General features: G+C 33.1%; 2 protein-coding genes across 3 annotated transcripts in view; one reads left to right on the top strand and one right to left on the bottom strand.

The window, feature by feature from the left end:
- Positions 1–24,719, bottom strand: part of LOC132749949 (solute carrier family 28 member 3-like) — a 31,557-nt gene that overhangs the window by 1,624 nt on the left and 5,214 nt on the right. For both annotated transcript variants that reach the window (XM_060739890.1, XM_060739891.1), the window contains exons 5-12: positions 24,504–24,645; positions 23,721–23,912; positions 16,913–17,074; positions 5,772–5,897; positions 3,600–3,730; positions 2,538–2,706; positions 1,546–1,722; positions 423–603 (exon numbers count right to left, since the gene is read on the bottom strand). In XM_060739890.1, the coding sequence (XP_060595873.1) occupies positions 423–603; positions 1,546–1,722; positions 2,538–2,706; positions 3,600–3,730; positions 5,772–5,897; positions 16,913–17,074; positions 23,721–23,912; positions 24,504–24,645 (1,280 nt within the window). The remainder of the gene's footprint in view (positions 1–422; positions 604–1,545; positions 1,723–2,537; positions 2,707–3,599; positions 3,731–5,771; positions 5,898–16,912; positions 17,075–23,720; positions 23,913–24,503; positions 24,646–24,719) is intronic.
- Positions 9,676–15,673, top strand: LOC132749948 (uncharacterized). The gene is made up of 3 exons (XM_060739889.1): positions 9,676–10,733; positions 13,339–13,503; positions 14,410–15,673. The coding sequence occupies exons 1-3, from the start codon at positions 10,508–10,510 to the stop codon at positions 14,643–14,645; spliced, it is 627 nt and encodes a 208-aa protein (XP_060595872.1). The 5' UTR covers positions 9,676–10,507; the 3' UTR covers positions 14,646–15,673.

Genomic DNA, 24,719 nt, shown 5'->3' with positions numbered 1-24,719 from the left:
GTACAGGTAGATCATACTGATGTGTCTATATAACAGTTTTAATTCTTACTTTGAACTTATGAAATAGAGTTATTCAATGGTTTTTGCGTTTACATTGCAGTATCCAATATATCCTATATTGGAATGCTATACATATGTATGTACATAACAGGTTATACTTTACTTTTTTTAGCTTGATAAATCACATTAGGCATGCATACTGCAAGCCAGGTATTTTTTCTTCAGCACTAAGCTTGTGTATTCCACTGTTTTATTGTTCAATATTAAACAACCTGTAGTTATGTGTTTAATCTTGAAAACAACTAAATGATAGGGTTGAAGACAACTATATCATCTCTCAAAGCACTATAGAGAAATTGTTAACTAACATGGTGAAATGCATCCAAAAGGGGCATGTACACATTATCAAATTTTTTACTTACCAGCAATAGAGGCGGTAATTAGACATGTGACCACACCTCCTAGGAGTGATCTCAACACGATAGTAGCAATGTGGCCACGCCTCTCAGGAGCCATTGATCCTAAAGCTCCCATCTGGACACCAATTGACCCAAGATTGGAGAAGCCGCAAAGAGCGTATGTTGCTATCACTTGAGATCTGATCTGAAATAAAATGGTGATCTAAAATTACATCAATGTAAGATTATATAATAAAAGGCATCTTTAATATACCTTTTACTTAATTGCTTTGAAAGAATTGTATAACCATTTACCATACAGTAGTCCTGCCTCTGTTTCTACCATCTTGTATGGTATGGTTAAACCTTTTAACAGTACATGTATACTGTTACACTCTTACTATTTAGATTTTATTTGACTTTCCTGTTTGTCTATAGATATACTATGGTGGCTGAGTTTTATAACCAGCAATATTGTCTTTTTTATTGTGTTGTCTGACGCTGAGCATCATTTGTCATTTCGTCTGACGCTGAGCATCATTTGTCATTTCACCTTCTGCTAGCAAAATCACTGGGCGGTAACAATTTTTGTTGAACTGCAAGTTAATATGTGTTGTCATCTTTTCCTTTTTTCACGAAATGCTGCATGATAATGTACCAGACAACAAACTATTTAAAATGCACTAATTGTTAGAGCAGCTGTTTAAATGGCGTCCTCTTATGGTTTGAGCTAGGGACAATATGCCACACAATATCACAAAACCAAATGAATTAGACAGATATCAAGAATGTCATTTAAATCTTATAAATATATAAATATGGGAAGTAACTCTTACATCACACTGGAGAATGCCAAATAAATATATAACCAATTTCATGGAGTACTTACTTTGTATTACTTGAAAATGCCAAAAAAGAAGAAAATCACCCGGAAGTGAAAAATTTAAATACAATCCTTTGGTCAATATAATATATCATAAACAATTTACTTTAATTAAAGTTGGGTTTTACTTTAATTAAAGTAGAATGTATTTCAAAATCCTGAAAACACAAATCAGTTATGTCATTTTCACAGTGAGTAATATATTCCATATCTCACTAATAAAACATATTAACATATATGATACATATTGAACTGTGAACTTACTGAGAGATATTCCCCACTACATGTTGACCTGTTCTCAATAAATTTTGCAAGTTCCTTGTAGGCAACAAACTCATTCAAGAAAGTTTTGATTCCGACCAATTCTCCCACAACACCTGCATCTGACCATTCCACGCCCATTAAATATGCCATTGGCATAAAAATGTATGAACAGATCAACTGAAATATAAAATTTACACATTTTTATAACTATGGTTTTTCTAAATTCATGTTTACAAATTCATTCATCTTTTTCATAATCAATTTGTAAATGTAAAAACTGTAATGTACAGTAAGTTTTTTTGAATAATAGTAAGTGATATTAGTAACTAATTAGGTACTCATAAAAATACAGTCCATTATTACACCTCTTCTTCAAATAAAGTATTTCTATTGAGATCATTTTTTTCTATTTAATAATACTTAACATTTAATATATACTAGATATAGTTTTGGGGTGTTACGTTTATCTGTTTAATCGTGTATGGTTGGTTTTTAGCTGAAATCTGGTTAGAAAATTAAATAACTGGTAACTGAGGTTGCTTATTGTCAAAGAGAAGATTCTGAAAAAGTTTTAAATTGATTATAAACATTACGTTAGTTTCTTATAACAAGATATGACATTTTGTTTATCTTTTAGTTGTTCTCAACAATAACAATGTATTTTTCGGATCTGATCGTTAACGGTACGACCCTAACGAAAAAATAGTCATTCCATACTCGCATATGTATTGTAAAAGAAAATGTGAATCACAATGTCATATCTTGTCATAAAGAAACAAACTTAATGTTGAAAATCTAAGGATTTTTAAGTGTGGTCGGTTAAAAGTTTAACATGATTATCTTGTCTCCGTTTAAATGGTTAGCATTTATTCTAACCATGACACCCCTAATAAAGTTACCCTGTTTATAAAATTTAACTGTCAGACGGCAGTGCTTTGGTACATATTTTTTTTTAAATAACTGTAATATAAATAAAGTAAATAAATGTTTACCTGGAAGGAGAATTCAGGATGACAAACAAAGCTTCCTAGCCAGGACAAGATGGCATTTACAAATGCCAATAATGATAGGAAGGCAATAAGATTGGCAGCAATATTAGCAACCAGTTTGATGGAGGCTGACGCGCCAGCAGCTGCAGCATCTATAATATTTCTCTCCTTACTGAAATGTAAAAAAAAAAATTGGCAATATTAATCATGACACAGGATGAAGTAATGGCTGCTGAAGGTTCTTATCGTATTTATTTTCATCCTGAAATAAAAATGTTACATTGGCAATAATCATGACATCATAATGAAACATTGGCCTCAGTGCTGCTGTCTTAAATATTTTTGCACTTCCTTAAATAGGAATGTAATATCAGCAAAATAGCTAGATTGCTACATAACAGAGCATTGGCCTAAAAGAAGCAGTCTCAATAATGATTGATTCCCTTCCTGAAATATAAAACTAATATTAGCAATAAATAATGGCACAGAATATAGAATTGAATTCTGTAAGTGCTGCCACCAGCAATCCATTCTCTCCCTTTCTCTAAAAGAAACGTAATATTGAAACTAAATATGATACCAAATGGGGCATTGAGTGATACAGCCACAATAATGTGTATCCCTTTTCTGAAATAGAATTTTAATCATGATACATGTGAAGTAACCACTAAAAATGCGACGCACTAAAAATAAGTATGAAAACAAATCAGGTGCAATTTAGATAAGTATCAGGTATGGCAGCATTTATTTGTTGATGTCGTGTTAGCATTGAAATAATATATTCAAATCGGTGATTTTATCGCCTTCGTGAATAACTCCTCACATTCGAACTCCAAACAGTGATTTTATTGAGCAATAAAATCACTGTTTGGGATGTATTATTTCTTAAATAACGTAACATAACGTAATTTGACATAACATAACAGTATATTTCTTTGAAAATAAGGCCACTCACCCATAATATACAATGCAACATGAGAAAATAATCATCTTAAATGACTAGTATCAGTTTCAATCAGGGGACTAAGACTCATAAATCATGTGTAAATGTTAAGAAATTTTTACCTTTCTCCCATGTCAACATCAGATATTTTTCTGATTTTACTCTTTTCTGTCTCAGGATACAATAACTTAGATACTGCTAGAGCACCAGGTGCGTTCATCACTGATGCACATAGTAAATGTTCAGGTGGTACCTGCAAAACAGATAAAATCAGTTATGAACAAGAGCCCAGTTTGAGCCGGGTGATGCTCCCCAAATAGGTTTTGGACACAGGAAAGTACACTTCTTGTAGTTTCAGAGTTATATCCCTGGAATAAGTTCAAAGTGCAATAATTCCAATACTATACAAGGCAGAGTTACTGTTCTTTGCACTTCACTTCTAATCAATGTGATCTATGAACCTACAAAGTTTCTTGTTGATACCTCTTATGGTTTCCGAGTTATGTCCCGGACAAAGTTCAAAATGTAAAAATGAACATAGGACAATAACTCCAAAATTTGGCAAGGCGGAGTTCAAGTTCTTAAGCACTGCACATCTACCCATTGAGATCCATCTACCTACAAAGTTTCATGTTGATATCTCTTGTAGTTTTACAGTTATTTCCCAGACAAGATTTTTTTAAAAGGGGAGATAATTCAAAAATTGGGTAAAACAGAGTTATGTTATTTAGTAATGCACTTTTACTCAATGAGATCTAACTAACAACAAAGTTTCATGTTGATATCTCTTATAATTTTAGAGTAATGTCCCAGACAAAGTTCAAAAAGTAACAAGAGGGCCATGATGGCCCTGAGGTCGCTCACCTGTATGTAGGCCCCCTGGAGCGGGGCCAGTTTAAACCTCAGGGCTTTTATTTGAACAAACTTGGTAGACACTCAAATGAAGATGTTTCATGCTAAACATCTAAGCTCTAGCTAATTGGGTTTTTTAAAAGAAGATTTTTTAAGTTTTTACTATATGCATACAGGGAAAATCAAAGACCCGCTGGGGTGGGGCCAATTTTGACCCCAGGGCTTTTATTTGAACAAACTTGGTAGACACTCACTAGAAGATGTTTCATGCCAAATATCTAAGCTCTAGCTCTTTGGGTTTTTTAAAAGAAGATATTTAAAGTTTTTTCTTTCGGTTGCCATGGCAACCAGAGTTCTGCATGGAATTAAATTCTTTGAACAATTTTTAAAGGTGACCACCAAAGGAACATTCCTGTGAAGTTTGGATGAAATTGGCTAGTTGGTGTATGAGGAGATGTCATTTAAAGTAAAAGTTTACGGACGGACAGACGGACGGACGCCGGACGAAAAGCGATCACAAAAGCTCACCCTGACACTTTGTGACAGGTGAGCTAAAAATAAACAAAGTGCAATAACTCTAAAATTAGTCAAGGCAGAGTTATGATTCTTGTGCTGCACATCAACCCATTGAGATAATATCTACCTACAAAGTTTCATGTTGATATCTCTTATAATTTTAGAGTAATGTCCAGGACAAGATTTTCTATAAGGGGAGATAATTCATAAACCGGGCAAAATAGAGTTATGATTCTTTGATACTGCACTCCCCCTCAATGCCCTCTACCACTGTATGAAGTTTAAGGGTTTTCAAGTTATGCTCCGGACAAGACAACGGACGGACAGAAGGACGGACGACCAAAAAGGCGACTATGTGCTCTCCCTTCGGGGAGCATTAAAATAGTTCACAAAATTATAAACATGACTTTTTAATGTTATAATTAATATTTTTTGTGGGTTATGTAAGTCATATGGCAACTTTCCACCTTTAATGTGAAGGAAGACCCCTCAGATTCCCCAAATTCATGTAGACTCAAAGAGTCCCTTATCATTTATTGCCTACGTCTAACAGAGTTTCATTCCTGCTGACAAATATAAACTAAAGAAATTGTTAATTCAATATTAACAAAACTGTTAAGCGCACCATAATTCTCAATTATTTAGATTGAAAGAACTTTAATCATAGTACAAAATATTATGTCACGCTTACATAAGAAACATTAAAGCCAAAAGTGGAATATTTACCCCAATTTAGTAGCATAAAAGCCAAAAGTGGAATATTTACCCCAATTTAGAAGCATAAAAACCAAAAGTAGAATATTTACCCCAATCTAGAAGCATTAAAGCCAAAAGTGGAATATTTACCCCAATTTAGAAGCATTAAAGCCAAAAGTGGAATAATTACCCCAATTGAGAAACATTTAAGCAAATAGTGGAATAATTACCCCAAAGGAGATGTAAGCTGCCATCACTCCTCCAGCAATTGTAGCAAATCCTCCAGTCATAACAGCATTTAGCTCCGACTTTGTCATTAGCAGCATAAATGGACGAATCATGATGGGTGCCTCAGTCTGAAATAAAGTCCATAAAGATGAAATACTCAAAAATGGCCACCTTAAATTTATCTTTCAATGGTTACAATCATATACATTTTGCTCTTTTCTGACAATTTCTAGTTAACCCATACTCCATGAGCATTTTGACATTGTGAAAAATATCTGTTTTCGTTGAAAAGCCTCCTGTTGCAAGTTCAAAAATCTATGAAACTATAAAAAATGCTTCAATACTGATCAACCTTGGCACAAATGTTTACTGGACCATAGCCTTAATGTAACGGCATGCTCAATCTTAAAGTTCATGTTGCCATGACAACAAGGGGACACCTCAAAACTACCAAAAATCACAATTTTGTGTTGAATTTTTCAATCAAAACAGATTTCAAAGTGTTGCAACTTCTCAATGGATTGAGATAGAGTCAAAGGCTTTTCAGTATTGGTTACACCTCAACCTGAGGCTATTTTAGCCTCTCACAAGTCCAAAATTTTCTTGGCATTTCAAAACCCGTAGCAGGAGAGGGCACATTCCTTCTCTGGCACCACCCTGATGTATCTTTTTGATAGGGGGTGGCGCCAAAAAAAGTGACCACTTTTTTTAACAACATATCTCAAACAAAAAAAAACAGCGATCAGTGATCACATGTGTCGCCTCATGATGGCCAATTTCATGTTGGGACAAGTTTTGTGACAGACAGATGGACAGACAGACGGACAGTGCACAACTAGACTTAGTACTGATCATTCCTGTAAAGTTTGGATAAAATTGCACCAGTAGTTTATGAGGAGTAATCCGGACAAGCTTTTGTGTATCTGGCAACACACAGAAAAAAACACCTTTTTATCAAAGGGCCATAACTCGGCCAAAAATCATTCAACCGGAAAACCCGTGCAATATGCGCAAGGACTTGAGCTACAGATCAATCCTGTAAAGTTTCATTGAAATTGCATTAGTGGTATAAGAGAAGTAGTCCGGACAAACTTTAAAAATAAAAATTATTAAAGGGCCATAACTCTGACAAAAATCATTGAACCAGAAAATGCTGACAATATGCACAACTAGATTTAGTACTGATCATTCCTGTAAAGTTTGGATAAAATTGCACCAGTAGTTTATGAGGAGTAGTCCGGACAAGTTTTGTGACGGACGGACAGACAGACAGACGATGGAGAAGAGGCGACACAACAAGTGTTTGGGGCGTAAATAAGGCATTTTTTTCACTATTTGAGTCCTAAAAAGAAAGAGGGTCCAAAAAGTGTTAAATCACATATAATTATATGAGGTAAAGGGTTCAACATTATTATAGCTTATGTATAATTTTAAAAATATAAATTGAAAACTAGAAATGTGTCATCATGCCACGGATGCCCCCGCACGCAGCCAAAATTTCAGATGGTGCATTAATTATTCTTTTCATTTTAAGTTCAAAGCCCTTAAAACTTTTCAATGTTAACACAAACCATTTTCATACAATGTTCAAGGCACTGAAATAATTCAGTCTTGACCTTTTAAAAATAGCATATTGCATATTTGTAGCCAAAATAATGGCTAAAAGTATGAGTGCTGAAACTGAAAGTTCAAAACCACGACCAAATTCAAACTTAAAATGCTTATTCCTAAGATGTATCTATATTATTTTCAAAGTGAAAGGGACATAACTCTGCCAAAAAATCATCAAACCATGACCAAATTCCAACTTGATCTGCCCATTCCTTTGACATATCCATATGTCAAATTTAAGTAGAATATTTAACACTATTGGGTAGATAATGAACAGAAACTGTAAATTTCATGTTATTTTCAAAGTGAAAGAGGCATTACTCTGCCAAAAATCATTGAACCATGACCAAATTCGAACTTGACCTGGGCATTCCAAAAACATATCCATATGTCAAATTTGAGTTGAATGTGTTGTACCATTGGGGAGATAATAAACGGAAACTAAAAAGTTTCATATTATTTTCAAAGTAAAAGGGGCATAACTCTGCCAAAAATCATCGAACCATGACCAAATTCGAACTTGACCTGTATTTTCTCATTTCATATCCATATGTAAAGTTTGAGTTGAATGTGTTATACCGTTGGGGAGATAATGGACGGAAACTGAAAATTTCGTATTATTTTCAAAGTAAAAGGGGCATAACTCTGCCAAAAATCATCGAACCATGACCAAATTCGAACTTGACCTGTATTTTCTCATGACATATCCATATGTCAAATTTGAGTTAAATGTGTTGTACCATTGGGGAGATAATGAACGGAAACTGAAAATTTCATATTATTTTCAAAGTAAAAGGGGCATAACTCTGCCAAAAATCATCAAACCATGACCAAATTCAAACTTGACCTGTACTTTCTCATGAAATATCCATATGTCAAGTTTGAGTTGAATGTGTTGTTCCGTTGGGGAGATAATGAACGGAAACTGAAATTTCATATTATTTTCAAAGTAAAAGGGGCATAACTCTGCCAAAAATCATCGAACCATGACCAAATTCGAACTTGACCTGTATTTTCTCATAACATATCCATATGTCAAATTTGAGTTGAATGTGTGCAACCGTTCTTAAGATAATGAACGGAAACTGATGATGACGGAATGACAGAATGACGGAAGGACGGAAGGATGGAAGGACGGAAGGACGGAATGACGGAACAGGGTAACACTATATGCCCCGGCCATTACATGGCAGGGGCATAATTAAGTTAGACCATAATAATCAATCAATTTATTAGAAAATTAATAGCCAATTTTAGCATTAAATTGAATGATTGTACCATATAGGTCAATGGCAAATTAAGTTTGACCTACTAAAAAGTAATATTCCTGGCCTACTTAAAATTAATATCTAACTAAGCCTTGCTATATACAAGTATGAATACAATACACTCAGTTAGAAGTTATAGCTTATTACAGAAAAATTCAGCAAAACTCAAAGAATTTACCTTGAGGGTCAAGGTTATTTATTGGACTCAATGTCAAATTCCTTATGACATGCCCAAAAAAAACCTCATTACAATAATTATTACTCCCTTTTCAGTTTTATTATGCAATGTAATTGGTTGAGTAGTTTTGAAGAACCTGAGACACAAGACTGCATGGTTTAAAAAATGTGAAAATCCTGAATTTAGCAATTTTTATCCTGAATTTAGCAATTTTTATAGTTTTAAAAAGAAAAAGATTGCTTTCAGGAGTCTGAAAATCTTGGACTGCAGGTATTCTCCTGGAAACTTTCACTCATGAGATTGTGTGTAGGCCCAGTCAGGCATCCAGGCAGATGGACAGCCTCATACCAAGATTATGACTGCGTGCCTTACATTTTTCATTGTATGAGAGTGAAAATAAAGGTACATAAGAGATTTGTTAACATAAATCTATAATGTAAAACACAAAAATATAACAGTACATTTATTAAAGCATTTAATTGTTACACTTGTCTTGCATGGAATAAAGTCATTTCAAAAGTTTATATGTCACTTATTCTTAAGGTCACTGAATACTTCACATAAGGTCACTGAGCACTGATTACTACAATTAAATCACAGTGTGTGTTAAAATATTTAAATACGGTAGTTAAGACCATTTTAATGCCAATTTATCTGTATATAGAATTACCTGATAAAATTTCATTCATGAATTATCAAGTTTAAACTTAAATAACTAAGTACGGTAGGTTTAAAGTAATTCTTTAAGTTAACAATGGATCTTTGATTAAATGTATTAATCTCCTGATTTCTAAAGCATTGGCAGGTGTAGTGTGGTCTAAAAAAATACTGGTGCATGACAAAATAGTGCTTGAATTTAAACTTGTCTATATTTTTTCATTCTTCTTACTTAAAAAATCAATAATAATTTAGTATAATTTACAATCTTGACTTTTTAACAATGACAAATGGGACATTGGAATTTGAAGCTTTTGTATTAGAATAATACGGAAGTTTGGGATATACATTTGAAGCTTTTTGTATTATGCAAAAGAAGGAAGAAGTTTGAAGGTAACTTTAAAGTTTAGAATTGTACACAAATAAGAATTGCTGCAATTTGGATTTCTACGAAAATGAAATTATCAAAAAGTGCTCAATTCTATAGTAGCTACTTCTAACCTTCATAATTCTAAAAGCAACACACATACCAACTTAAAGAATTATTACAATCACAAGTGCAAGTCATTTACACTGAAATCTACTATGAAAGTTTAATAAAGACTAAAACTACAGACTAAAAAATATTTTAATAAACAGAAAGAAATATCAACATAAATCAAACGGGAAGTTTTAAATTTTTTCAGGAAATGGCTATTCCATAGTTATAAAGAATGGAAATTGTCTAGCAAGAGTGATATTTTCTAATGGCAAAAGTAATGGATTGAAAAAGTGATTCCTGGAAACAGATGATTTGTCAACTAAAGGTTTATCCCCACTGTGAATGGTCAAAATAAAAAAAGAGAAAAAAAAAGAGAAAATGTTGTCGGAATTGATCGAGAGGGGCGACAGTGTTTAAAATCAAAAGGTGGCCTTTGAATAAAGAAATGCATGGAATAAACTTAGTTTTACATAAAATTTATCAACAAATAGTATACTTCACATCATCAGTGATTTAGTGTAACCACTACAACCAATAAAAGTTATGTCTCATAAGGGGGAGAATTTCGCAGCCTTTACTGTGCTCTTACTAGTCGCAATAAATGTTGCGGGTCTAGGGATACCCGTGTGGTATAACAAAGAACATAAGCATAGTGTGAATACGACTGTTGAAAAACCCAACTGTGTTGTACACGTGAACGTTCGGGAAGGCTTGTGGCAAAGATACTGTATAGAAAGCAGGGTAGAGAACTGTGAATTGGATGTTCAAGGTGCGTTACTATTTTTATACATGTACTCATGAATTATAGTGTGTTACTATTTTTATATTTTTTGCCAAAATCATCTTCATAGTCTTCAAAATAATAAACATTTCATGAAGGGACATTTTATAAATAAACCGTAGTTCAGCATTATGGCCAATATGGCGTCTGGTAAAACCATGTACAGATCACATATGGGCTTAAAACAGTCTTTAGGAAACTCAGCAACTTTGTACAATAGGTTCTGCAATATTTAATTTTCAGGGTCAAATTAGACAGCCTTGTTATTATTCATTTCTTCTAGAATACTCTTATATAACAAGAGCGACCAGTGATTACATGTGTCGCCTCATGATGGCCAATTTCATGTTGGGACAAGTTTGTTCAATGAATTTTGTCAGAGTTATGGCCCTTTAATAATTTTTATTTTTAAAGTTTGTCTGGACTACTTCTCTTATACCACTAATGCAATTTCAATGAAACTTTACAGGATTGATCTGGCTAGCTCAAGTCCTTGGGCATATTGCACGGGTTTTCCGGTTGAATGATTTTTGGCCGAGTTATGGCCCTTTGATAAAAAGGTGTTTTTTCCTGTGTGTTGCCAGATACACAAAAGCTTGTCCGGACTACTCCACATAAACTACTGGTGCAATTTCATCCAAACTTTACAGGAATGATCAGTACCAAGTCTAGTTGTGCATATTGTCAGCATTTTCCGGTTCATGATTTTTGTCAGAGTTATGGCCCTTAAATAATTTTTAGCTCGACTATTCGAAGAATATGAGAGCTATTGTAGTCGCCCCGGCGTCGGCGTCAGCGTCCACGTCGGCGTCTGCGTTGGTTAAAGTTTTTTGTAAAGTCAAATATCTCAATTATTACTTGAGATATTCAATTGAAACTTACAATACTTATTAATAGTAACAAGGTACATCAGATAGACAAGTTTGATAACTCTGCCTACAATATTGACAGAATTATGCCCCTTTTTAACTTAGAAATTTTGGTTAAAGTTTTTTGTAAAGTCAAATATCTCAATTATTGCTTGAGATATTCAATTGAAACTTACAATACTTATTTATAGTAACAAGGTACATCAGATTGACAAGTTGGATAACTCTGACTATAATATTGACAGAATTATGCCCCTTTTTAACTTAGAAATTTTGGTTAAAGTTTTTTGTAAAGTCAAATATCTCAATTATTGCTTGAGATATTCAATTGAAACTTACAATACTTATTTATAGTAACAAGGTTCATCAGATTGACAAGTTGGATAACTCTGCCTACAATATTGACAGAATTTTGCCCCTTTGGAACTTAGAAATTTTGGTTAAAGTTTTTTTGTAAAGTCAAATATCTCAATTATTGCTTGAGATATTCAATTGAAAATTAAAATACCTTTTTATAGTAACAATGTACATCAGTTTGCAAAATTGCATAACTCTGCCTGCAATATTTGCAGAATTATTTGCCCCTTTGAAACTTAGAAATTTTGGTTAAAGGTTTAAGGTCTTCAAAGATATTTACTTGAAACTTTACACATGCACTTAGGGTCATAATTGGAGGGTCATAATTTTATGTCACTGACCAAGTTCCATAACTCTATCTTGCATTAAGGCTGATTCATATCCCCTTTTCTACTTAGTCTCTTGGTTAATGTTTACATGCAAGTTTTACATATCTCAATAACTATTAAAGATATTTATTTAAAACTTCACATATGCATTTAGGGTCATAATTGTAGGTCACTGACAAAGATCCATAATTCTATCTGCATTTAGGCTGATTTTTCTCCCCTTTTTCAACTTAGAAATTCATTTGTAAGCTGTTATCTCAATAACTACTAAAGGGTTTGTGCCTTTTTTTGGGACAATTTTATGCATTCATAATAATTAAGCAGTGATTAACTTGATAAAACATCTTAATAACAAGCCTTTGTACCTTTTCTGTCAAATTTATGTATTCATAGGTAATTAGTATTATTATACTCAATAAAACACCCTTGTGACATTACCTTCCGAATAGTCAAGCCAATACTGTTTAATTAGACTCTCTCTAAGGCCTATAACAAGAATTTATAAAAAAAATTAGCCCTTTTGTAAACTTCAAAAATTTAACATTATCAAGGCTCTTTTACTATCAAGCACTTAGAATAGTCGAGCGTGCTGTCCTTAACACAGACAGCTCTTGTTATTTTTAAAGTTTGTCCGACTACTTCTCTTATACCACTGATGCAATTTCAATGAAACTTTACAGGATTGATCTGTAGCTCAAGTCCTTGCGCATATTGCACGGGTTTTCCGGTTGAATGATTTTTGGCCGAGTTATGGCCCTTTGATAAAAAGGTGTTTTTTTCTGTGTGTTGCCAGATACACAAAAGCTTGTCCGGACTACTCCTCATAAACTACTGGTGCAATTTCATCAAAACTTTACAGGAATGATCAGTACCCAGTCTAGTTGTGCACTGTCCCTCTGTCTGTCCGTCTGTCACAAAACTTGTCCCAACATGAAATTGGCTATCATGAGGCAACACATGTGATCACTGAGCGCTCTTGTTTGATATATATATTTCTTTTTAATCATAACTGACTTAATCTTGTTTCATTAATTACAGAATGGTGTGACAATCTAGATTTTCCAGTGTACAACGATTTTGTCATAGCAACAGAAATATGTGGCGATTTGATTCTATTGTTTGTGTTTGGAACAATTATTCGTAGCAAATGTCGGAAAAAATCATTCCATCTAGAGATGGTGGGGGCGGAGGCTGGTCTTGGAGGTATGTGACAATGTTGTCCAACTGTTTCTAGAAAAACTTTATATACTATGATAGTGTGATGACAGTTTAACTTATTTTTAATTTATAACCCTCAACCTGTTAATGGACTTGTCTGGCTTTCAATTCTGGACATGTCCATTATCAATATTGGGGATATCAAGATGAAAATTCAAAGTTATTCAGCTGACAGTAATGATGAGCCTGGCCAGACTGCAGGGTTGTACAGACTGGCCCAAGTCTCTATACTATTGAAAAAGGCCAATAATTTTCTGTTCTGAGCACGTTAAGGATTAATATTAGACAGGTCATGACAAATTTCACAGTGACAAGGTCAAGTGACACAGGATCATAACTGAGGTCCCTGGATCTACTTTGGTTGTTTTTGTACCTATTTCACACCAGTGATTATTACGTATGCAGAAATATCATACCACTTTTTCTGATATTTGTCACAATTTAGAATGGATCACTATTTAGTGGAGATCATGTGCACTTAAGCTGCCAGTAAGCTCAGTTGGTAGAGTCGTGTTATGGTATTTCGAGGGTCCCAGGTTCAAGTCCTTGTCAGGCTGCACATTTTTTTCACCCTGTGACATTTGGCGCCAAACGGAGGTGAAAAATGTAACCCCCATTGCTAGTCAAATAGTGTCATATGAGACAGTTTGTTATGAGCTCAATTTAGCTTAAATCTACAAGATTTTAGTTGAGAATTTACCATTATTTATCTTTATATGGTTTTGCTTCAACTATAAATAGAATAAAATATACTTTATTGATGATGCAGGACATATAAATTACATGTCCAACTGTATTCTCACACTATACTTTTATACATTTATACAGTATACTTTTATACACATGTGCCATTTTCATATAAACCACAATTTTATTTTCATGTATTGACAGGTCTGTTAATGATGGTTGGTGTTCTAGTGTACGCAGCAGCCGACAGTGAGATAGGTTACCAGGCAACAGACCTCCATATTGGTTGGGCATTATGTTTATCAGCAGGGGGCATAGCATTCTTATTGTGTATATTCTGTATATGTAGGCACGTTAAATCAATACCCACAATGCCTGAAGGTTATTTTCCTATAGACGATGAAGATGACGAAGATGAATTAATGTTAATGGATGTGTGACAGACAAAAATGTGACATTATGTCACAGTAAATATGTAACAGACAACCATGTGACATTATGCCACAGTTAATATTTAACAGACAACCATGTGACATAATGTCACAGAAAATATGTAACAGACAACCATGTGACATAATGTCACATAAAATATGTAACAGACAACCATGTGACATAATGTCACATAAAATATGTAACAGACAACCATGTGACATTATATCACAGTAAATATGTGAAAGACAAAAATGTGACATAATGTCACAGAAAATATGTAACAGACAACCATATGACATTATGTCACAGTAAATATGTGAAAGACAAAAATGTGACATAATGTCACAGTAAATATGTAACAGACAACCATGTGACATAATGTCACAGTAAATATTTAACAGACAACCATATGACATTATGTCACAGTAAATATGTAACAGACAACCATGTGACATAATGTCACAGTAAATATGTAACAGACAACCATGTGACATTATGTCACAGTAAATATGTAACAGACAACCATGTGACATTATGTCACAGTAAATATGTAACAGACAACCATGTGACATAATGTCACAGAAAATATGTAACAGACAACCATGTGACATTATGTCACAGTAAATATGTAACAGACAACCATGTGACATTATGCCACAGTTAATATTTAACAGACAACCATGTGACATAATGTCACAGAAAATATGTAACAGACAACCATGTGACATTATGTCACATAAAATATGTAACAGACAACCATGTGACATATTGTTAGGGTAAATATGTAACAGACAAAAATTTGACACATTGTTACAGCTAATGATGTGACATATTGTCACAGTAAAAGTGTTACAGACAAAAATGTTAGTGTTACCTCAAGTATGATTATCTGTCACAGCAAATGTACAACAAATAACAATGTGACATAACATCACATATGTAACAAACAAAATAATTTACATGTATGTAAGTGTTTAAGTAAGTGTTAAGCAGAGAAATGTGTAACGTAAAAAAACATGTTTATAGCATCACATCAATATCATGTAAATAGAGAATAACAGGTTACTGTCTTTTGAGAAAGGGTTTCTCAGACGAGGTTAGATATGGTCCTGGAAGGGGCGAGGCTTGCCGAGCCCCTTCCGGACCATATCTAGCCGAGTCTGAGAAATCCCTTTCTCAAAAGACAGTAACCTGTTATTCTTTTTATCATGCCTCTATTATGATTTTGCATCTTATTTTTTTAAACGCCCCTGAAAGTTTAGCATTAAACTCAAGGTGTTTCATGATCTTGAAGTTGATTCAAGCTAAATCTTTTTGAGTTTAACAATAACCTTTAACATTGTCCCACAATTTTGATATTGACTTCTAAGTTTTCTCTTACCTAAGAATGTGAATTTTACATTGACCTTTTCATCTATATAAAGATAATTTTGATCTTTACCTAATAAAAAACCTATACTAGGGAGGTGCACCATCATGTATTTCAAGGCCTATGCGTAACATTGGCCCTATTTATCACCTGAAGAAAGAAAACACTTGCTCCAGCTAGAGAATTATAAAGTCTACCAAGCAGAAATGCCTACATTTACTTACAATCTTGAACCTGCTTTAACTTCAAAATAACGGGAAAGGTATCTGCATAGTTGAGCTCTAAATACTTACCATTATAAGCCAAAATAAAAAGGCTTTATGAGTGGAAATGGAAATATGAAAATCTATTTTTTAGAAAAGAAGACCTTGACTATAATGAATGATAGAATTTCAAGCAAGGTGTGTTAATTAATAAATATATGCTTTGTAATGAAAAGTTTATAATCTGTTTCACTGCTAATAAGTGTAGTGTCCCAAGGGAGCGTGTTTTGAATACCCACTTGGTAAAAGTCTACTAAACCATGTTACACTACAAAATTGTTAAACATCCTAATACTGAGTCTTGAGGTTTCTAGCAAGAAGAGTTTAAAGTTCTGTATTAAAAGAGTAATGGCCAATTTCAAAGTTGGCAGAGGTATGTTAAATAGTGCAACACCTTAAGGATCTAAAACTCAAAACCGTTCAGATGAAATATCAATTATACTGACAAACAGTTGTGGATGTCAGACAGTCTTCTATCCGGAAAGTTCCACTTGGTTTCAAACAGACATCTGCATACATTCAGAGAACTTCTACAAAACTTCTAACAAAATTTTAGTAACAGTTATGCCCCTTGAATTGCATCATTCTATAAACTAACTTTTAACAAACTACTGTCACAGAGACAAATGTTTCAAATACTTACATGTCCTACAAAGATATTAGCTGCAGCACACAGGGATTCTGGGGCAGTTGTTCCTAGGACCATCTTTAGCAACCACCCTATCTTACTAATGATCATCTGCATGGCTCCAAGGTAATATAACACATTTATAACGCAGCTAAAGAAGATAACCACCGGTAAAACCTGAAATATAGTGAAAATATAACACGTTAAACCCTATGCATTATTTGTATCATATGCAATTTTAATGTCAGCTTAAACTTGCAGGGCATCTTTTCACTGAATTGTGAAGGGGTATTATTCAAATCCTGAAGGGGCCTTTTAAGGCTGCTGTGATATAATGAAAAGAATCCCTGACTTGGTATATCTAACACCCCAGTTACACAGAGCCATTGGAGATTGATCAGTAGTTTTTTTAGCCAAATTATGGAGTGAACCGATGACAAAGTATTTAACACCGATATCACCTATTGGTCACCTGTTTTCCACCTATCAACTGCTATTAGGGAAAGATAAGTTTCATTGGTGAAAAATTACCGATTGGGATTTTTAAACACGTTTAAAATTCTCCATCGGTGAAAATATTTTAAAAATAACCGACGGCTACATATATAACTAGTTATGCAAGCTCTTAATCACCGATATCGCCGATCGGACAAAGATAACCAAATATGAATCACCGGCCATATCTGACGGAAAGTGTTTAACCACTGATGACTAGCTATCAAACACCAATTAATCAGCGTTACGCCCAATTTAGCTCCGATTTACAAACGATAAAAACCAAAAGTATTTCAGCATTTATTCATCAACCCATTCCCGTTTGAGTTTGCTTTCTGTCACTGATGGCCGTTTACACAGAAAACCAGAAATAAAATCACGCATGACAACCGATCAATTAACAGCTAGTAAATTTAAAAATAAATGACCGATTGGGGACCGACCGTCTGTGTAACTGGGCCTTAACTTGATAGTATAAACTTAATACATTTTCTTAACGCATTCAACTTCATTTTAAACTTGAAATATTTAACTGACAGAACTTTACTTAAAACTGAAAGCCTCGAGATGAGCCAAAATATTTTTCAAGAAAATCAAACTTTGTACAGACATTTTAATAAAAGTAAAAAGATAAAAAATTCAATTAATAATTTATATGTAATGTGCAATTTATTACTGTTTTTGCAATAGTTCTCATCACAATTCTACTGTGTGACTGACACAGTAATTAAGGGCTACTTTTGCATATTTGACCTCTTATCAGTAACTTAGTCTAACAAGATTGTTAGTGCCATTTGCAATGTGTAAATCAAGGTTAAATTGTTCATTTAACAAAGTTTTACATTTAAATACAATTCAGAAATTAGCATACATCTGGGTGAATGCTGTTTTTATTGCTTTAGCACATTTAACTTGAGAGCTTAAATGTTGACTCATTAACTCAACATAATAAGACAAGATAACAAGAGCTGTCGGTAGGACAGCACGCTTGACTATTCTAAGTGCTTGATAGTAAAAGAGCCTTGATAATGTTAAATTTTTTAAGTTCACAAAAGGGCTAATTTTTTTTTTTATAAATTCATGTTATAGGCCTTAGAGAGAGTCTAATTATACAGTATTGGCTTGACTCATAATTCGGAAGGTAATGTCACAAGGGTGTTTTATTGAGTATAATAATACTAATTACCTATGAATACATAAATTTGACAGAAAAGGTACAAAGGCTTGTTATTAAGATGTTTTATCAAGTAAATCACTGCTTTATTACGTATTATGAATGCATAAAATTGTCCCAAAAAAGGCACAAACCCTTCAGTAGTTATTGAGATAACAGCTTACAAGCAAAACTTTACCATGAATTTCTTAGTTGAAAAAGGGGAGAAAAATCAGCCTAAATGCAAGATAGAATTATGGATCTTTGTCAGTGACCTACAAGTATGACCCTAAATGCATATGTGAAGTTTTAAATAAATATCTTTAATAGTTATTGAGATATGTAAAACTTGTATGTAAACATTTACCAAGAGAATAAGTAGAAAAGGGAATATGAATCAGCCTTAATGCAAGATAGAGTTATGGAACTTGGTCAGTGACATACAATTATGACCCTCCAATTATGACCCTAAGTGCATGTGTAAAGTTTCAAGTAAATATCTTTGAAGACCTTTAACCTTTAACCAAAAAGTTTCAAAGGGGCAAATAATTCTGCAAATATTGCAGGTAGAGTTATGCAATTTTGAAAACTGATGTATATTGTTACTATAAAAAAGTATTTTAAATTTCAATTGAATATCTCAAGCAATAATTGAGATATTTGACTTTACAAAAAAACTTTAACCAAAATTCCAAGTTCCAAAGGGGCATTATTCTGTCAATATTGTAGGCAGAGTTATCCAACTTGTCAATCTGATGTACCTTGTAACTATAATTGAGTATTGTAAGTTTCAATTGAATATCTCAAGCAATAATTGAGATATTTGACTTTAACCAAAATAACTAAGTTAAAAAGGGGCATAATTCTGTCAATATTGTAGGCAGAGTTATCCAACTTGTCAATCTGATGTACCTTGTTACTATAAATAAGTATTGTAAGTTTCAATTGAATATCTCAAGTAATAATTGAGGTATTTGACTTTACAAAAAACTTTAACCAACGCAGATGCCGACGCGGACGCCGGGGTGACTACAATAGCTCTCATATTCTTCGAATAGTCGAGCTAAAAATGTATTTAACTTGACTGCATTGATTTTATAAAAAACATCATTAACTTGTTATATTGAAATTCACAGGATAAAAGAAAGCTTGCACTTGAGACAATTAATTGCCTGAGCATAAATTTGATACATTTAAAATTTAACTTGACAGCATATATGACCATATATTTAATTAGATACATTTAACTGGTCAGCAGTGAATATTTTACAGTAAACATACAGTCGAACCTGTCTTAGCAGACATATAAGGGATGCAGTCATTTTAGTTGCTTAAGACAGGTGACTGCTGAATGGAGGTTCAAGTTATTATTCAAATTTCTATTTTTTTATGTTAAGCTATACCAAGATGTGCTTATGTGTATTATAACCAAATCTATTTCAAATATGATTCATCATTATCATCATCAGTTTTTAACCATTTACAAATGTATGTGCTCAATGGTTTAACACATGTACACCCCTTCCAACATAAACCCTTTCCAACATTATGTAATATAAAGCTTTAATAAATAGAAAAAGAGAAAAAAAATGCACTCACAATTGGTAGTATATCAATGATCGACAGTAATTAAGTTTATTAATCTTCTTGAGCAATTATTAAACATGCTGTATTCAATGAATATTTAGTAGCGTTACACCTTAGTAATGACAACCATATAGTATTATTCTGGTATTAATTAAAATATTCGGAACTGTCTGATTATGTAGGTAGTCAGTGTTTTAGAAAAGCATGCTAACAGGAATAAAGTTGTTTTCGAAAATGTGTGCTTAAACAGGAATATTAAGTCAATTCATCTGAATTTCTCTACTTATTTTATACCCCTGAAGCTTAAATTAAAAACAGTGAAATTATCAAAGTGGTAATTTCACTGTTTCAAACAGTGAAATTACCAGTTTTATATCACTGATATATTTCTATAAACCACCGAAAAGCATGTAATAAAAAAAATTAATGGCCCAAATGACAGGTAGCTTTTGATAATCTATGACGCATATTATCTTTGAACATTAGCAGCAGCTCGGACTTAAATAACTTTTCACTCCCAGGCAGCAGGTAGTCTGGCTGTTTCACCTCACTATCTGCATGCTGATGGATCAACATGGCATAGCTTACAACATAGCTTACGATTTGAGAAGCATTTTAGGTGACCACTGACCGGGACCAGCAGGTGCCTTCTGAACAGATGTACAAAATAGAGTGATTTTTCAACGGCCGTAACAAAATGGCCGTTCTAGCCAGGTAACAGCTGAAAAAGGGTGACCTATAATACAGATTCCTCTGTATTTAAATTTATATAAAAGTTGGCTTTTGTACGTAATGAACCATTGAACTGTAATCCTGAACCACCTTCCCACATAAAGAATAGCAAAGACCTAAAAAAAAACTTTTGGATTATCATACTTTAATTTTTGGTAATATTTTTTAAATCAATTTCCTAGCAAATTCATAAAGTATCCTAAATCACTATGCATGTACGTTTGGCAGATATATTTCTGTTGTACATTATCTAATAACTTGCTTATGTCATGTAGTAAATTATTACCACATAATTATTAGCTATATCATGTAATTATAAATGTATATGAAATCTTTTTGTTTATGATTGTTATCACAATTTGTAATTGTTCTTCTTTTTTTCTTATTTTTTATAAGTATTTCTAGTTAATACAAATAGAAGTAAATAGTATTGATAATTTAAACAAATTCAATCCCTGTCCATCATGTCTCCAATATCTTTGACATACAGTCAATTATCGTTATCTCGACATTGCTTTTCTCGATATTTCGTTATCTCGATGAAATTTTGAAAGTCCCGATTTTCTTCCTTCTTTATCTATATTGGATATATTTGTTTATCTCGATATTTTTATTTCAATATTTTCAGACTATCTCAATGTAAAACTTCAGCCCCAACAGTTATTTTCACACAATTATCCTTTGTTTATTTCGACTAATAGTTTTCTTTCGTCTGTTCCCTTCAGACGTGTAAAAAACAAACCAGACGATAATTGCTCAATAGCCCATGTCATAATAATGTTTATGTTTGTAACAAGTTGGGCTGTTATTATAAAAGTTAATCTAATTAGCGTGTAGATTGACAAAATGAGTGAATCTTACGTTCTATTTAATATTCGAACACTGTATAAATTCATTATGACTTTAAATGTAAATGAAATAGTGAAAGTATAAAAACGTTATCGTTACAATATTGTTTCACAACATCAACAAATCAATCAGCGGTAGAACAATCCCAAGAAAGACCCGATAACTAACCCAGGAGGATATCCGGATCAACCACCCTGAAAACAATGTTTTCACTATATTGGTGTATCACTGAGTAAACCTCACTATATGTTTTTTATCACAGACACCCGTATTTCCGCTGGTAAACATCCTCTTATGTTACTTTGTTAAATATTGACTAGGCTTATGAAAACAAGACATGCGGATATCATAGTTTAATTGACATAAGGTATGCACATGTCTTTTGTAAAAATCAGTTTCTGCCTTGTTCAAACCCTAATACAGTCCGACCCCGGTTATTCCACAACCCTTTATTCGAATACCCGGCATTAACTGAAGTAGATCGGCGGTCCCGTTTTTATTTCTATATAAAACAATATAAATACGAGCGTATTATTCGAAATGTATTATCCTAATACCTCCTGTTTTTCGAAGTAAAATTTCGGACCCGATTATACAATTATGAAAGAATTTCACACCTATTATTCGAAGCCAGCCTAATTATTATTCAAAGCCAGACTAATTGACACAGATCCACTCGCTGACCGGTCGTCTTGTGAAAAATATCAACAGACATGCGTGTATTTAGACAATCATGATAATAACTCTTTGTGTGTTCTTTAATCAACTTTAATTATCGAAAATGAAAAGCTATGCACCGTGTCCGATTTTTATACATACCGTATATAAGAATTTGTCAAAATATCCAAAACATTTTTTTCATTAATTGTAATTTACATTCCTAATGGAAAATACCAGAGTTTAGCTGTAAATACCGTAGTGACAACACGGCCATTATCTAATATCAAGGCTTTGTGCGAAACGAAACGATACATAATGTAGAATAAAATGCAAGTATTTATGTCTTCAGTGTCAATACAAATAATTTTTACTCATCTTTTCTTTAATATTTATTTTTCTCAATTGATTACAGGAAGTAAGTGTATTGTAAATGGTAGTTTTGCTACATTTGGTCAAAGTGGAGGAGTTTTCGTCTATCACATTATTCCGATTTCGATTATTCGAACCCATCGATTATTCGAAGTAAATTTTCAGTCCCAGACACTTCGAATAAACGGGGTTGGACTGTATGTTTATCTCAACATTTTGTTATCTCGATATTTTTTGGACAGTCCCGATGATTTCGAGATAACAAGAGTCGACTGTATGTTACAAATTTACAATGATGTAATTCATAAATCTGTATCAATATACAAACATGCCAAACAACTTCTACCATTCATGCACAGCTATACCAACCTTGTTCTAACTGAAATCTAATATAACAGTAAATAAGTAATTATTTGAAAATACTCTTTTAGCTGAACAAAAAATAATGAAACAATTCTATACATTTTTTACAATTTGTATTAATTTGAAATATCTTTTAGGTAGATTTTCAATTATTTGCGATATCACAATCATATGAAGGAAAAACGTTTCAGCAGCAGTCATAAAAGCAAAAGACATACAAAGTACAATCAGTGTTCAAAAAGGTGAACTCCCATGGGACTAATGGCTAGTATGTCAAACAAATCTTAGATTTGGTTTATCAATGGAAGGTTTTGTTAAAGTGACATTCACCCTAAACTTGTAAAATTCACGCAAAAATGAGACCCATGACCCCCTCTGGAAAACTAGTTGAATAGCAGCCAAATTCACCCTGGAATATTTATTGCTAAAAAATCGAAATTCTGCTTTACCCTAGAAAAAAACCACGATCCATGCTTATAAATCAATCAATTCATAGGCCATAAATATTTACTACTTTTTGTCATAGAAGGTAAAAAGGTAAACAAGATTTGCTCTAAAGACTTCCATACTATTCAGTATTGTAAAATAATTCAATAACGAAAATAATGAACTTACTTTCATGGCAAATATATGATCAGTGTATTTAGATCCAAACACAAATTCCGCACCATAATTGGTAAAGTTTAGAAATTCTTGGACCCTTTGACCCAGCCAAGACAAAAGATCAAACCCAGCCTGCCATCGAAGTATGATCACAGCAAAGTAAAACTGCAAACAAAATCCTCCAATCACAGGCCGCCACTTTACCTGGGGTAAAAAAAACAAATCCATTAGATTATTTCATTATTACTTCATAAAAATTCACAGTAAGATGTTTCAAGACCAAATTCAAACATATATTTATATTGCTTATCTTTAACATATGGTTGCTAGTATATATTTTTGTTTTTAAATTTGTCAAAAGTTATACTAATATGTACTATGTTATTCAATTTCTTAAACTGACATAAAAGTAATTACAAGAGCAGTTTGATGACAGTGTGTGTGACTTTTATAAGTACTTGCCTTGAGGCGGTGATGACAGAAACTAACAGGTATTTGAAGTTTCAAAGCAATGTCTCAAAAGGTATACTCTGGGTAGTACAAAAAAAGTGTGATGCAGACGCTTGTGTGAGTAGGATAGCTCTCCTTATTATATAAATATAATAACAAGTAAATCAAGAGAAGGAGAGAACACACATCAAACATCAGGATGGTTTGTAAACTGGTTTATTTAAGGATCTACCGGTTTCGGTCTTTCAAGACCTTCATCCAAATATAATAGACTATTAGTCAAGCTAAAATTGGGAAAATAAAAAGTATAATCTTAACACAATGAACCAAGTAGGAATTTTTTACCTGTCCTGGATGAGCCGAGAAAATCCAAAGGAATATAACAAAAACGAGGAAACCAACAATAGATATAAGATTTGCAGGTCGACGATATCCTATGAGTAATATCACAACTGTGATTCCAGCCAATAACAGCAGACATGTTGCTCTGAAAGTAAACAGCTTTCATATTATCAAAGAGATATATTATTTGGTCTCCGGACAAGTAGCGAAGAATGACGA

Source organism: Ruditapes philippinarum, unplaced genomic scaffold (genome assembly GCF_026571515.1).
Source record: "Ruditapes philippinarum isolate M1 unplaced genomic scaffold, ASM2657151v2 ctg5730_1_1_1_1, whole genome shotgun sequence".
Lineage (NCBI taxonomy): Eukaryota > Metazoa > Mollusca > Bivalvia > Venerida > Veneridae > Ruditapes > Ruditapes philippinarum.
This window is presented reverse-complemented; position numbering and strand designations above follow the sequence as displayed.